The 15,000-nt window shown below is 40.9% G+C and overlaps 1 protein-coding gene across 2 annotated transcripts in view; it reads left to right on the top strand.

Moving 5' to 3' along the window:
- LOC137973946 (guanine nucleotide exchange factor subunit RIC1-like) overlaps positions 1-15,000 on the top strand; it is a 59,679-nt gene that overhangs the window by 14,135 nt on the left and 30,544 nt on the right. Inside the window, exons 9-12 of one of the 2 annotated variants that reach the window (XM_068820852.1) lie at positions 7,834-7,987; positions 8,450-8,498; positions 9,775-9,838; positions 11,002-11,025. In XM_068820852.1, coding sequence (XP_068676953.1) covers positions 7,834-7,987; positions 8,450-8,498; positions 9,775-9,838; positions 11,002-11,025 — 291 coding nt within the window. The remainder of the gene's footprint in view (positions 1-7,833; positions 7,988-8,449; positions 8,499-9,774; positions 9,839-11,001; positions 11,026-15,000) is intronic. The other variant, XM_068820853.1, reaches the window with a different exon arrangement.

The raw sequence follows: 15,000 nt of genomic DNA, 5'->3' as shown, positions 1-15,000 counted from the left end.
GCATCAAAGTTTGTTCATTAGCGGGTAGCAGAGGCTGATTCCAATTAGAGGGCGAGTCCTGGCTACAGAACTCTAAGAACTGGCGTTGTGCTGAGCTATATACTTGACGAGTGGATGGAGCCAAGCCATTAGCTTAGTAGAAATGGCATTTGTCGGTCAAATTACAGGAAGCTGAGCCAGCAGTGATGGTGGGATGGGGGTTGCCGCCGGTGATGCATGTGGTGCGTCAAAATGGGATAAGGCATCAGCAATGCAATTGTCTCTCCCAACCCTATAGGAGGCAGCAAAGGCAAAGGAATGACGAGCTGCACTGAGAGAAAGGTAACGAAGAAGAGGTGCCCGAACGTAGCATGCTGACCACCGCCATATTGTCAGAACGGAACTCCATGCGTTTTGCAGCCCCACAAAGGCTTCTGACTAGAGGACCATTCACCAACAAACCACTCATTATCAAAAATGACGCCATATCCCAGTGCACCTGCGGCATCTGAAGAGACATGAAACTCTGGTAAGGGAGCCCACTGTGGGGATAACAGGAAACTAAAACCATCCCAAGAATGGAAGAATTCACGCCACCAGGAGAGGTCTAAGCGGAAATCTTGGTTGAGCCTAATTGGATGGTTATCCCGTTGAAAGGCTGACAGCAAGTTAATCATATGCCGTAGAAAGGTGCGACCCTAGGGGATGACCTTACAAGCATTTTGGAGATTGCTGAGAAGAGATTCCAATTCTTTCCTTGTGCAATACTGTTTTAGTGACCAAGATTCCAGAAGAGCGGCACTGCAATCAAACTTGTCCTGTGGAAGGTGAGCCTGTAGCGTCATTGAGTCCAGCTCAATACCAAGTACTGTCAAACAAGTGGAGGATCCCTCAAGTTTATCTGGGTGAAGAGGAATGCCCCACTCCGAAAACAATTGAACACAACCCGTACGAAAATTCTGGGCGAGACGCGGGCGAGATTCGGGCCATAAAAAGTCTCGCTGATGAGCGATACAGAGCCTGATGATAATCAGCCTGACAGGAGCGATAAAAATTGAACGATAAATGAGCGAGAATGGAGCGGGACATTTGTACTACTCTGACATTTGGACGATATTCTGAGCGATAAACGGGCGAGATTCAGGTCCATAAAAAAACAACAATCACGCTAATGAAAAATACATTTTTATGGGCGTGACGTTAGTTTATGGCTTATAATTTCGGGTGTTACGAAAACTAAGACCTAAGACCTGGTCTTAGCTTTCGTAGTACGAAAACTACAACCCAGCTCTTAGTTTTCTTACGAAAACTAAGACCCTTTGTTAATAGCGGTAATTACGGCAAAGAAACCCGGGAAAACTTACCGCTACTCAAAGATTTGGGCGCTGTATGTTGTTTCCTCACACGATTAAGTTTAAACAGACACAACGCCATGAGAAGCTTGAATGTTGTGCGACCTTGCGCGACAGAAAAAAAAGTGGCATTTATTGGCACGGAAACTAAAGATAGGGTCTTTCGGAGAACGAGAAACTCTGTCTGTTAACCCTTTGGTTATAGCAAGAGTCCATGTTTTGGTTGTAACCACTAAAAATGTGATACACGCATTCTTCTGTCAGCACACATCTTCCAGTAAACGGATGCCCGTAGATGGTCAATTTTATTATGATGCCTGATAGGGGACTGAATAGTTTTACATGTAAGACATAAGTGATTTTCTGTAAGTTTCTTCGTATTTATCTGCCTCACAAGCTTACTTCTCAGCTTATTACAATGAGGATATGAAGTATCATCTGTCAGGGGGTGAGGGTACATCGTGCTATCCTGGTACTTTGACGCATTATTTATAAGAAACATTGAAATCAGTATAAACAGAAACAAAATAGGCCATAATTGAAACTATGCCTACTTTAATAGTGCCATTATAAATTATAAACTAGAAAATCTCCTGCCTGCCACTCCCCCCACCCCAATAGACAGTACCACTGTTTTTTGTTTGCGTGACTTACGGCGACATTGTGGACTTGTTTTGATACTGGAAGCAAAATAACAAATGTGTTCGACAAAATAATTCTTGTATCACATTTTTAGTGGTTACAACCAAAGGGTTAACAGACTGAGTTTATCCTTATTCGAAAGATACTATCTTTAGTTTCCGTGCCAATAAGTAAGCGAACGATCCTCGACCGAGACCAACTGCAGTAAACATGACCCTTGTCATCATTGCGTGGACAGTCATGTAAGACAGAAACATGTTTCAGTTTAAGGTAACTTAAATAAAAAGAATGTACCACCTTTTAGCATAGAACGAAATGCGACTGAAGTCATTCAAAGTGTCCATAATAAGGTAGGCATGTTAGTAGCCAGGTTTCCACTGTGATGAGATAGCAAGGTCGTTTCTAGTTTGTCATTTATTTTAAATCTTCATACATTGTTTAAAATCTATTTCATAAAAGACAAAATTGTTTCCAGCAATGTTAATTAGAGCAAATAAATGCTGTTTTGATCTGGTTGATTACTGTCCTAAATGGGAAGAAAAAGCTCTGCATCTGTGTAGAGATTCAGATGTTTGGTGAAATACACAGTTACGTTAAACTGAAACGCGCGCCAAAAGCGGTTACAAATATTTAATTATTGATAGCCAAAACTCAAACATTGCTCTTCCCTATTAAAGGTTTTCCGTCCAGCGACAAGCAATTCCTATCATTAAACAATTATTCTCCGTTTTGGGCAAGCAGGATAATGCTGTCTTGAGGTAGCTACATGTACATGTAGATTGCTTCTCCTGAACGTGCTAAGCTATTTGAACTTACCTCTCCGGATGCGGGTGGGTATCACGCTAAATGTATCACTTGGAAAAATATCCAGCCATATACGTATTTTAGCTCAAAATTCAGAGCGGTAAAAAATGGTTTGCTCACTTTTTACCCGGGGACGGACTACACGTACAGAAATGCAGCAAATAATATAATACACTAGAACGACAGCCAGAGTTAAGTTAAGTACAACTGATTTGCATTTTTGAGTACTCCCTGATCTATTTCTACTAATCTTTTCTTATCGAATAACAAGTAGGGAGCACTTATGTATCGAATAACAAGTGAGCAGCCTGAGTTTCGCCGATAATACAGCGTGACAAATGTCTGGTTACTGCGGCGTAAATGAATAAACTGGGGTTTCACTGTTTCTCGCTCACTCACGCCACACTATCGGCGATAATCGAACCAAACTAATGTCTGGCTCAGTCGCACAAGCGCGACAAAATGGTTGTCTCGCTTTGTCTCGCTCAGTTCTTGCCTTAAAAACAGCTTTATGGCCCGAATCGGGCCCGAATCTCGCTCATTCAGGCCACAAATTTTCGTACGGGAAGTATCGACATTATTCTGGCAAACTGGAGAGTTAGGAGGGCCCAAGGTGTGAAAGTCGTCCAGATAGTGTAACAAGAAGTTTATGCCATAATTATGTTTGAGAATCCACTCGAGAAGATCTGCAAGGGACGAGAAGATGTATGGAGCTGAGCGTAAGCCAAAAGGAAGCGCTAAATCAATGAAGTACTTCGCCCGCCACTTCATGCCTAACAAGTAATGATCATCGGAATGTACTGGGACATACAGTAAGCGTTCTCCACATCAAATTTTGCCAGAAGAGATCCTCTTCCAAGAGACATGATTCCATTGATAACATCGTCAACCTTCATGTACTGCACTGAAAAAGATTCTTGGAATTCCATCATTGACACTACAGGCTGCTGGGCTAGATAAGTCTAGAATAAGCCACCATTTCCCAGGCTGGTATTTCTTAGGGATGATCCCAAAGTGACGGATATGGAGGTTTGGAATAGGGGGTATGGAGAAGGGGCCTGCGACACGGCCTTTCTCAAGTTCCGTGAGAAGATGCTGGTCAATAACTGAAGGCTGAAGTGATGCAGAAGGTATGTTCTGTCTTGCAGACTGTAATGATACTGCCCGAGGGTTGAAACCGAGATGAAAACCATTGCTGAGACCCGAAATCACATAATCCACCTGGGTTTGATCAGGATGGAAGTACAGTTCACACTGAAGTTTTTCCGCATTGATTGGAATAACCCTAGAAGAAAAGACCAGATCTTGCTGCAGGCATTCTATGATGGAGGAGAAATTAGGACAGGAGGATTGAGCTGATGTTACAGGAGGCTTGTCACAGACGTCTTGCGTCAATGTAACAACATTAACCGGAACAGGAAACGCAACGTTTGAAATCTGAACTGAACCATGAATATCTACATTATGTACAAAGTTCCTTCCGCAAAGTAGGTTGGGATGATCTGCTAACCCCGCTAACCACGCTAACCCCGCTGGCGGTTACTCCGTGGCAGGGTAGCTGACCGTGAGTGCTGACTATCGGACTTTGAGGCCCAAAAGGGACAATTGACTTGGGGGTGCTCTCCTTCACATTTTTCACAGCAGTGGCGGTAGCGGCACTGACCAAAGGGCCAATGGCAGGTGCCATCATTCCAGGATCGACAAATATTAGTAGAGCTGGCTAACATCCTCGAGGCTCAAGATGGTACATCGGAGGACAGACTTGTTTGTAGCAGTGTTGCATGAGTATGGAAAGATTCGTACGAGACCAGTCCACCAAACCTGACGCAGCTGCATCTTTTTATGGAAGGCGATGTCATAGTGCAGCCAAGCCTTCCAGGGAACTGGCAGGAGGTCTTCAGGATAAGGAGTTTATACTGTGTCATGTCCTGCCACCTGGAGGGATGAGCACTGCTGAAAGCTTCAACCCATGTTACTATGTCGGTGATCTCTTGGCTTCGTTTTTTGGAGGAAGTTACAAGAAGTTTCCCATCCAGATAAGTTTGGGGTTCTGTTTCCTGTCCTTTCAGATTCTCGGCTAACAGGTTGGGGCTTAACTACAGAATACAGGGCCACTTATTTCCATATCATTGAATAACAAAAGCTCCCATTGTTGTGTGTCTTGTTCTACAAAAGCTTTTAACTAATTTGCATGTGCTGGCCCTGTGTAGCTCTGTATTGTGTAGTTGCTCCCAGGTCGGCTAGATCGATGAACTGGCCTGTTCTGATCTTCGTCACTAGCTTCTCTGGGATCGGGGAGTATCCTGGACCAACCACAAATGGCCTATGAAGCGATGACGTGGTCCAAGGCACTGCCGTGGAGGGGAATGAAGAGCCCAAAAAAAAAATGATGATGTTAAACGCTGGGTAGAGGTGGACAGCGATCCGCTCGCGGCACCACACACATCCAACAAAGATGGCGCCCTGACGATAGCCGGGGTGGACAACGCAGAATTACCTAACATGCAATAAGTGGAGGTGAAGGAAGGCACAAACACGTTACCTGTGGATGAACCTGATGGAAAAGACAGCGGTGGAGAACTGGCAATATGGAAGTAGATGAAGTCGCGCTCGAAACCAAGTTTCCCGCCAAAAAGTGTGTCGTTGAGCCAGAAGACGTTGAGTGACTTTGCAAAGCGGCCAAAATCCGAGGTAACGAATCGCCTAAAGCCTGTGAAAAGGCCTGAGTAAGATCCTGCTGTGACAGGGTGAAAGTAGGAGCCATGGTCGCTGGAACTGCAAGAGTCAATAATGAGTTTGTACCCGAAGATGGAGCCGAAGACGAAGGTTGGTCAGAATCCAATATGGCAGCCACACTGATGTTTGCAGAACGCCCCGGAATATGAGTCATTTGAAACGCCCAGTGGAAGAAACGCTTGCAGAAAAATTCGCGATAAAAAACAAGAAAACAATCCAGAGACAGCCTCCAAGGAATCCCCACGCTCAGGAAAACGCTAATGCTCAGAAAACGCTGACTAAAACGCCAACAAAACTGCTACAACGCCCTATGGACCAAGGACATGAAGAATCCTGGCACATGCGCATATCTAACAAACCGCTGACTGCGAAGGTAAATCTTGTGCTCCTAAATGTTAACTCCGCATTTAACTGCGTTCAAAAATGGGGGGTCGACTTATACACAGGTAAATACGGTAATGTATGTTTCATCACCCGACAACTTGAACACCAGCATGCACCAAAACTGCCGAAAATAGTCCAAAAAGACAAACTCGAAAGATGATGAAATGACTGTAAACTGCCACAAGCACACTATCAGACAATAAATCTTGCAGAAATACTCGAAGCAGACACTAGAAACGCCCCGTACGCTGAGAGGAGTAAAATTCCAAGCATGTGCAGTGATGTACGCATTGAGCACAATAGACTACCACTGACCCTGTGATGGCCAGAACGCCCTGCAATCACACTCACAACAGTAACGCAACACTGGAGAACGCCAGAACACTGATGGCCATGGCCTGCCACCAGGCCATGCTGTACACCCCTAAATGCCAAGAGTACGCCAAGCACCAGTTTCTCGTAAGTCACTGAAACTTTACGGGCCATTTAAGTTGTCAAACTTCACAGTCCTTTTGATTTTTGTTAGGGGTACCTTAAAAACATGTTAAAAGATTGGCTTTCACAAACAAATGGTTGGCAGTTTCAAAGCTGACATGTCAGGCCTGGGACCTTCGAGAAACAGGCCCCAAGTCATTAACTCACTAGTTAAATTACATTTATCCTCATAAAAAGTCGTGTTTGACCCCCCTGTAAATCTCTGCAAAAATACATTTTGCAAAGAATGGAATATTCATTTTAATATCGACATAACTTCATTATAAAACATCGCCATAAAATGTTAAACATGGTTAAAAAACAGTAAGAAAGTTAAAAATGCAATGTTTCGACTTAACTTAAGTCATTATCAAGCAATGAAAATAAAAATGAACTTGAGTATATAATGAAAATAGAGCATGAAGTTATGCTGCTTACCCTTAAGGCTAGAGGCGCAATCAAGTAAAAAGCTTAGCTAGAGTGGAGTTCTCTTGAGTAATTGAGTGAAGGCTTTAGTTCCTTAATAAAAAAGCATTTCATACAGAAGACAATCAAACTTAGGTTTGGCATTTCTTAAGAATAGAGAATTGACTGCTAGAGGTGTGAATACCACCATGGATATTAATAAGATGCTTCCCTATGGCAGAATACCTATGTTCCTGAATGTGTTGGTGCATTAGGGCCTTGTAGTAAAACCTACATAATCAGAATCACTGTCTGATCACATTTAAAATGATACACAACGCATTGATTGTTAACTAAATCAGGCTTCTCCTTTGGCCGAAGCATCTGTTGAATAGGTTTACTGCGAAAGACAGGTTGAATGTCGATACAGATGTTATAACTCAAGGGTGGTATAATCCATGGTGGTATTGACACCTTAGTTTAAGCAGTCACTTCGCTACTCTTAAGAAATGCCAAACTAAGTTTGATTGTCTTCTGTATGAAATGTTTTTCATTAAGGAACGTAAGACTTCACTCAATACTCAAGAGAACTCCATTCGAGCTAAACTTTTTACTTGATTGTGTCTCTAGGGAAAACAGTGTAACTTCATGCTCTATTTTCATTATGTTCAAGTTCCTTTTTATTTTCATTTCTTGATAATAACTTAAGTTAAGTTGAAACGTTGCATTTTAAACTTCTTTCACCTTTATTTTACCATGTTTAACATTTTATCGCAATTTTGTTATAGTGAAGCTATATACAAAATCTCTTCTAATTAAAATAACGACATAAACAGCAGCCATGTTGCTGTTCCAAAACAAAGGAATGGTGGCCTTGATGGTGTACCAAAATAATCCTCTGGGAATTGAACTCTATTTTTATGCAAATACTTTCTTTTGTTTCAGTAATCTGCTGGTCACATGAGTGAAAACCTCTATTTATATCAACAAATTGCTTGTGTTTTACATGAAATAAATCAGCACTTATCAAATCCTTAATGAGTTGTCTTAATGACAGACACTATTCAGACTACAGGTGGTGTCCAGTGCCTGTCATGGACTCCTGACGGGTGTGCGATTGCTGTGGCATGGTCCTGGGCATGTCATGGTGGACTTGCAGTGTGGAGTGTGTTTGGATCACTGCTGATGTGTACACTTGGCGGAGACTATGGGTGAGTGTTTTTGGAAAGATGTAGCTTTTGCTGAGTTGAAGAAGGGGCATTTGTATGTTTTGATAAATGATGTTTATTTTTCTGAGCAGGAACATTTTTGGAAGTTTATGCATGAACAACTGTGCTCAAAAGACATTAGTTTCATATATTTAAAAAGTACAGAATTTTTATTTTAGAACACTACTCGTCTCCCTTTATTTAAATTTTCTTCTCCCTTTGGTCACTAATTATTTCAATTAGGAATTTCTGATTAGGTAATGTTATAAATGGTTTTGTTCTTTTCATTTATGGACATTAATTATTTTGGATCCAGTATATGAAAGACAAGCCAATTTCATTGTATTGTTGATTGTTGTAGTTCAAGAAACAGACTTCTAAGTCTCATATTTCCTTCATGCTCAAGGCATTAAAGTACGAACCATTCTTTTAATGGTGCTTACAGTTCGAAGCTGTGTTTTGCAGGACATCACAAGAGGCTGTACTCCATAATCCTCTTCACATAAAATCAATGGTTGGTCTGATTTGTAGTATGATCTTGTTTTGTTAAAACAAGCCTCTGTTCTAAGGGTTTCCTTTTCCAAGAGGCTCCCCTTCTCCCCACTATAAAAATCTTAGAGTCATGTGATCTCACGTCGTAAATAATGTTAAAATTCTTGTTCAAATGTTGTCATTGTGTACAAAAAAGACTTGCTGTTTTTCTAGCAATTAGTTGTCAGAAATTTGGTGAAGATTGTTCTACATTTTAACAAGGATATAAATGTAAATCCATGTTTACAATAAAAGATTTTTGAAAAGATATGAATTCAAAGCAACAATGCTCAGAACAAAGCAGTTCAGTTGTCAAACAAGACGTTAAAATTCCTTTTTTATGAGCATATGAATCTTGAAATTGAGAGTCATGTAACTGAAAATAGGCAAAAGAGTTAAGCACACTTCACAGTAAAATGAGAAGTCTCAGTTTAATTAACCTTCAGTCAGCAATAAGGTGTTAGGATGATAATGTGATGGAGGATTTTTCATTTGAGTGTCACAAAAGAAACAAATGAACTGTAAATGAACAATAATGACAAGAATACCGATAATTATAAGAATTTTTAATGTTATAATTGTTATTATTACAATTATAAAAATAATTATTGTTTTTATAATAATAATTATAATAATTATTTTTGCTTTGCTTCGAATTGCTACATTGAAGGCTCAGAGAAAAGACTAGACAGTGTACATGTATATTTAAGATCTTGTTTCCAATTTTAAGGAGAGACAAGCAAATTAACTTGCCTCTTGTACTCAAAATTGCTGAGTTGTACTAATGTGCGAGCCATGCAAGCCATGGCTGCGATTCATGCGAGTCATGGCTGCGAGTCATGCGAGCCAACATGTGAGTCACACAGTTATTGAAAGGTAACCGTTTTTAAAATGGGTACTTAGACTTAATAACTGTTTATCAGTGCTATTTGAAATGGGTGCTTAGACTTAAATGCGAAATTTGCATGGCTCGCAGATTTGGCAGACCCAAAATTGCCCCGGTTGCTCATTTTCCTGTTCTAAGTAACTTGCTTCAAATGCTGGTCATTTCATCAAGCTGTGCCTTTTACTATTTACCAGAGACCGGTTCCTGAAAGATGTAATACGGAACTCTATTCCAGGGATGTGCCGGAATAAGGCACATTAATCCCTGTAATAGAGTTATTACACCTTTCAGGAACCAGCCCCAGAGGAATTACATGTAGTGTAAATGATAAGGAAATAACAATGATGTCTAGATTTTCTGACATAATTTTCAGGGTTGGGGCCCAGAAGGTTATAACTTAGCAATGGTGTCAGCAGAGGAAGAAAATGGTGCAGTAGGTACATGTGTAATGTCAGGTTTGCCTAAAATTCAGAATCCAGAAACGGAATCCAGAATCCGGAATAAGAACCTAAACGAAAGTCACTTAAAATGATCCAGCGTCTTGCAAATGTTTACTTTTATCACTCTGAGTAATTTGTCACGTGCTGACGGACCTTTTGGGAGGGTATACTATTGATGTAATAACTTCAGAAGAGCCTCCAATTCTTTGAGCTTTTTCTTTTTCTTCAGGAGCCCATGAGTAGGAGCTTGCCTCTCTCCCATACAGGCCCCTATGAGTCAACCTTTGCACCTATTGATACGCCACATGGTCAGCGGTTGATTTTGGACATAAATAGTTTTCTCTCTCATTTTTCCTCCTGTTCACCAATAGTTGTGGCTGCAATCAAGTGTCAAAACTCACCAGGCTCCTTATTCTGGATTCTGGATTCCGGGTCTTAGGCAAACCCTGTAATGTCAATAAACTTCCTCATTAGTCGGGCAGGCACAAAAGTCGGATGGGATCAGCTCCGATCGCTCACCTCGGATTGAGCAAAAACCATTTGACCAACGTTTGCCCCGATTTCACCAAGGTTACTTACAGGTACCTTAAAGAGGCTAGGGTGATTTCTGAAGGCCTTATCATTTTTTTACGTCGATCCGAGGTGAGCAATTCAAGTTGATCTGGTCCAACTTTTATGCCTCCCTTTATTTTATTAGTGTACTGAAATGTTTTCAAAGATTCTTTGAATTATTGAGAAAAAAGTGTTAGAAAAAATGAAACAGGACAATCATATTGTTGCTTATTAATGAGAACTAAATCTTTTGATTTTAACTAACATGCATTATGATCTTAAATAATTTCCACCCTGAGTGTCATTGTCTGCCGTGATTTACGAATACACGGTAGTTTCACATTAACATTGTCAACCCAAAGCTCAATATTAAAAGATAAAGTAATTCGTTTTTAATAACAGAGTTTTTGCTAACACTCTAATCATAGCTGTCATCATTAATAAACCAAATTAATAATTAAAATGAATTCATATACTTTAAGACTTATTGTTTTTGGGAGGCAAGACTCTTCATTAGAATTCACTATAAATTTTATGTTTGTGCTGTAAATGTGACAGGTTAAAACACCATTAAAATAATGTAAGTTTTTTGCTTTTTCTCTTGGTAGATGTCACATGTGACGATATATCAGGTATATTGATATCATTTTGTAGTACTGTTACTAAATTAAATGTCATGATAAGTTAAACAAGTCAGATGACTAATTGTCAATTGTTTTCCTGAGTGATACCATGATTATGACACTATGAATACATGTAGGAAATCGTGTGAACGGAGTGCCTTATGTGGGCATGAATGATGGTTTTAAAGTTCTCAAAATTTGAGAACTTTCAAAACATCATGAGTGACCATGCAATTAAATCACAAAATACACTAAAAAGTTCTTACATTAATTTTTTAAAGTGTTATTATAATTATTGTACTCAACTGAATTACGCTATTGCTTTGTTAGAAACTTCTGTATTGCACTCTGTAACCTCAGTGTATTGCACAGTGTCTTTTAAACCAATATTTATGCATTCGTCATTGACCAACGAGAGATGTGATATTCTGTCTAGTATGTAATATTCTTAGTTTTCTCATGATGTTGTGGTGTCCGTGTTTGTTTCCCTTAATGAAGAAACAGCAGCCATGTTAATGTCCCAAACTAACCCTCTGGGAATCAAGCAATTCTCAGGCAAACATTTCCATTTTTTGGTCAAAACAAAGAAATCGCCATTGATCCCATTAGTGAAAACCAAGGATTTGCTTCAATGCTGACACTCGAAGCGAGCAAGGTTGGCACAGTGGTGAGAGCACTTGTGTCTCCCACCAATATGGCCCAGGTTCGATTCCCAGACTCTGTGTCAAATGTGGGTTGAGTTTGTTGGTTCTCTACTCTGCTCCGAGAGGTTTTTATCCAGGTACTCCAGCATTCCCCTCTCCTCAAAAACCAGCCTATGATTTGATATGCCTTGATTTGATTTGATTTCTGTACAGTGTCCCCAATTATTGCCCCAGTGCTAAATGTAATTAACACTGAACTCAACAGAGTATCGCATTTCTTATTGGTCAATGACAAATGCATTATTAGGTTATATAGTGCAATACAGAAGTTGCTATGGAAACAGAGCAGTGGAATGATTTTGTTGAGTATATAACAAATAAAAAATCGTATGAACTTGCTCGTGCAGTTTGTGATGTTTTGAAAGTTCTCAAATTGCGCGAGCCGTATTTTGAGAACTTTCAAAACATCACTCGTGCCTATAAATCGCAAAATGGAAACGCGTGCATACAATTTCCTATTCTTTTTTTGGTATACTGTTTTTGGTAGAATTTTAGCATGAAAGTTGTCATTCGGAGAACATTTCAATCAACAACAATAAGAACACAACTTTATTCAAGATGGCGACCAGTGTAAGCACATGGTGCCAGCATGCAATGCACATGGATGAAGTGATTTAGAAAGGTAGAGAATGGCCTAATAAGCCTACACCTCCCCTCCTGGAACGGAATAATCCATTGAAACTGAATAACGAATATAAATTAGTCTAAGATCCACCAACCATTATCGTATCCAAAGTCTGACGACTGGGGAGGCAAACATTTTCAAATGCTAATGTCTCAATAGGGCATAACCCAAACAGGAAGGGCATTACTGGGATAACTGCCTTGAACAGAGTCAATCATTTAGTGTCCATAGTACACTACAAGTCCAACAAGTTAAGAGGTCTGACTATCCTTCCAGAACGTGTTTGTATCAGTGCTGATTCTCTGCGAACAGTCTGCTTTTGGCAAGCTTCCAAACTGAGATGCATGCACCTACTGAATGTCCTTTGGAGTCATCGACAGGTTGGTCACTGGCGGAACTAGTCAGGATTGCTTGATTATCTACTATGACAGGGGTAGAGTGGTTTTCCAGCTTTGATAAGGGCAGATCTGTTATGATGCACTGTGCCTTTCCCTGTCTTAATGATGAAAGACTGTGTTTGCTGGGTATGCCCTTGTACTTTCCCTGTAGTCTATCTTAGTCCCCGATCCATACTGATTCACCAGTTGTCAAATCTGTACGTTCCTGTACCTGATTTCGCAGGTCAAAGTTTCTCTTCTGGCTAGATCTGTAAACCTCTTCTTTCTTTGAAACTTCTTCATGCTCTCTGAGTAGATTTCTGGGAACCAAGGTACTAGCGAGTACGGGAAGCTGGGTTCGCAGTCATCTCCTCATTAAGAGCTCACTAGGTAAAAGGCCATTTTCCAAGGGTGTGGATCTGTAGGTGAGCAGAGCAAGGTAGGGATCTGCATTCTTCTTTAACAGTCCTTTCGTGTTCCTTACAGCCCTTTCAACTTCTCCATTTGCTTGAGGGTATCTGGGAGAGCTTGTGATGTGGGCAAACCCGTAACTGGCAGCAAAGTCTTGGAAGGATTCTGCACTGAAGCATGGTCCATTATCTGAAATCACAATATCTGGTATTCCATGAGGTTTATATAGCTCTTTGGATGCTGTGACAACGCTCTCTGCACTTTGGGTTTTAAGTTGCTTAATCCACCTCAAGTAGTAGTCAACTGTGATGATGTATGTTCGTCCCCCATAACTCAAACAGATCCATGCTTACTCTCTCCCAAGGACGACTGGGGAAGAAGGAAGGCGTCAAGGGTTCCTAGGTTCTAGAAGTTCTTTTGCACATGTGAAGCACGATTTGACCAAGTCTTTGATTGCTCCTGATAGCCCTGGCCATCAAACTGACATACGAGCTCTGGCACGACATTTGTGAATGCCAAGACGGCCAAAATGAGTGCAATCTAGTACTTCCAGTCTAAGAACTCGTGGGATTACAATGCATTCATCATAGAGGAGTAGATCATCGACGTCTACCAGGTAGGCTCTGTGTTTGCAGTACAGGCAGAGTAAGGATTGTTGCGGCATGTACAGTGGCCATCCCTCTTGACAACATTCCTCGTCACTTTTTTGAGCATTTTTGATCTCCTGAAGATGTTGGGCAGTTGCAGGAAGACTGCCCATTGCACAGCTGGCAAAGGTTTTAACTTCTTCAATAAACTGGATGTCAGAAGGCACATGAGAGTGCATCAGCAGAAATTTGACGTTTTCTAGGGACAGGAAGGATGTCAGTGTTGTACTTCATCATCCTGAGGAGGAAGTGTAGTATTCAGGGTGGCATCTTAGATAGTGCAGTTCTGGTCAAAAGGGGTACAAGGGGCTTGCGATCTGTTTCTAAAGTGAAGCTGAGTCAAGCACGTATTCTTCAAGGCATTCACATGCCCAGATTGAGGCAAAAGCTTCTTTCTTGATGACCGCATAGTTTCTTTCAACATCAGTGAGGGATCTTGAGATGTAGCAGATAGGACGATGCAACATGTCCATTGTCCTGAGTCTGAGTGTGAGTCTGAGTCTGAGTCTGAAGGAGAACTGATAAGGCATCTGCTGCGATAAATGTTTGACAACTAGGGTCATAGTGTGGAAGGATTTCAGGAGATAGAAGGATCTGTTTAACTCTCTGAAGGCCGATTCAGAGAGTGGCTAGAATGTCGTCTGCACAGTCTCCCATGGCAGACAGTGAGGTACTGACTTGCTTGTGTTCAGGTTTATTCTTAAGTCCAGAAGCGACTCTATAGCATTCAAAGTGACACCTCCATTTCATTCAACTTTCGGATTGTTTTGGTCCGTTCGCACCATCAAACTTCGCAGGGAGTACAGTGTAAGTTGACTCCGCTGTTGCAGATTAATTTCGTTCTCTTGCGGCCCATAAGGCAACCCTGAGGTTTCTTAGTGTGATACTGCTTCAGTGTCGGCATTTTAAGGGTCAAGGACCGCTTCCACTGCGTATAATTCGGAAAATACTTCAACAATGTTAAAACTATTTTCCGAATTTATACACAGTGGCAGTGGTCCTTATTATAACAAAACAACTTTACTCAAGATGGCGACCAGTGTAAGCACATGGTCCCAGCATGCAATGCACAAGGCTGGCACGATTTAGAAAGGTAGAGAATGGCCTAAACCTACACCAAACACCCTTTCAAACCATTCTCTGTACATATAACAGTACTTAAATCGATCTTAACTGGAAACGTTTTAGTCTCCACAATCACCCATAGTCATTGTGTCATT

The sequence above is a fragment of the Montipora foliosa genome, chromosome 10 (genome assembly GCF_036669935.1).
Source record: "Montipora foliosa isolate CH-2021 chromosome 10, ASM3666993v2, whole genome shotgun sequence".
NCBI classification, from domain to species: Eukaryota; Metazoa; Cnidaria; class Anthozoa; order Scleractinia; family Acroporidae; genus Montipora; species Montipora foliosa.
Note: the sequence above shows the minus strand (reverse complement) of the source record. Positions and strands in the feature narration are given on the sequence as shown.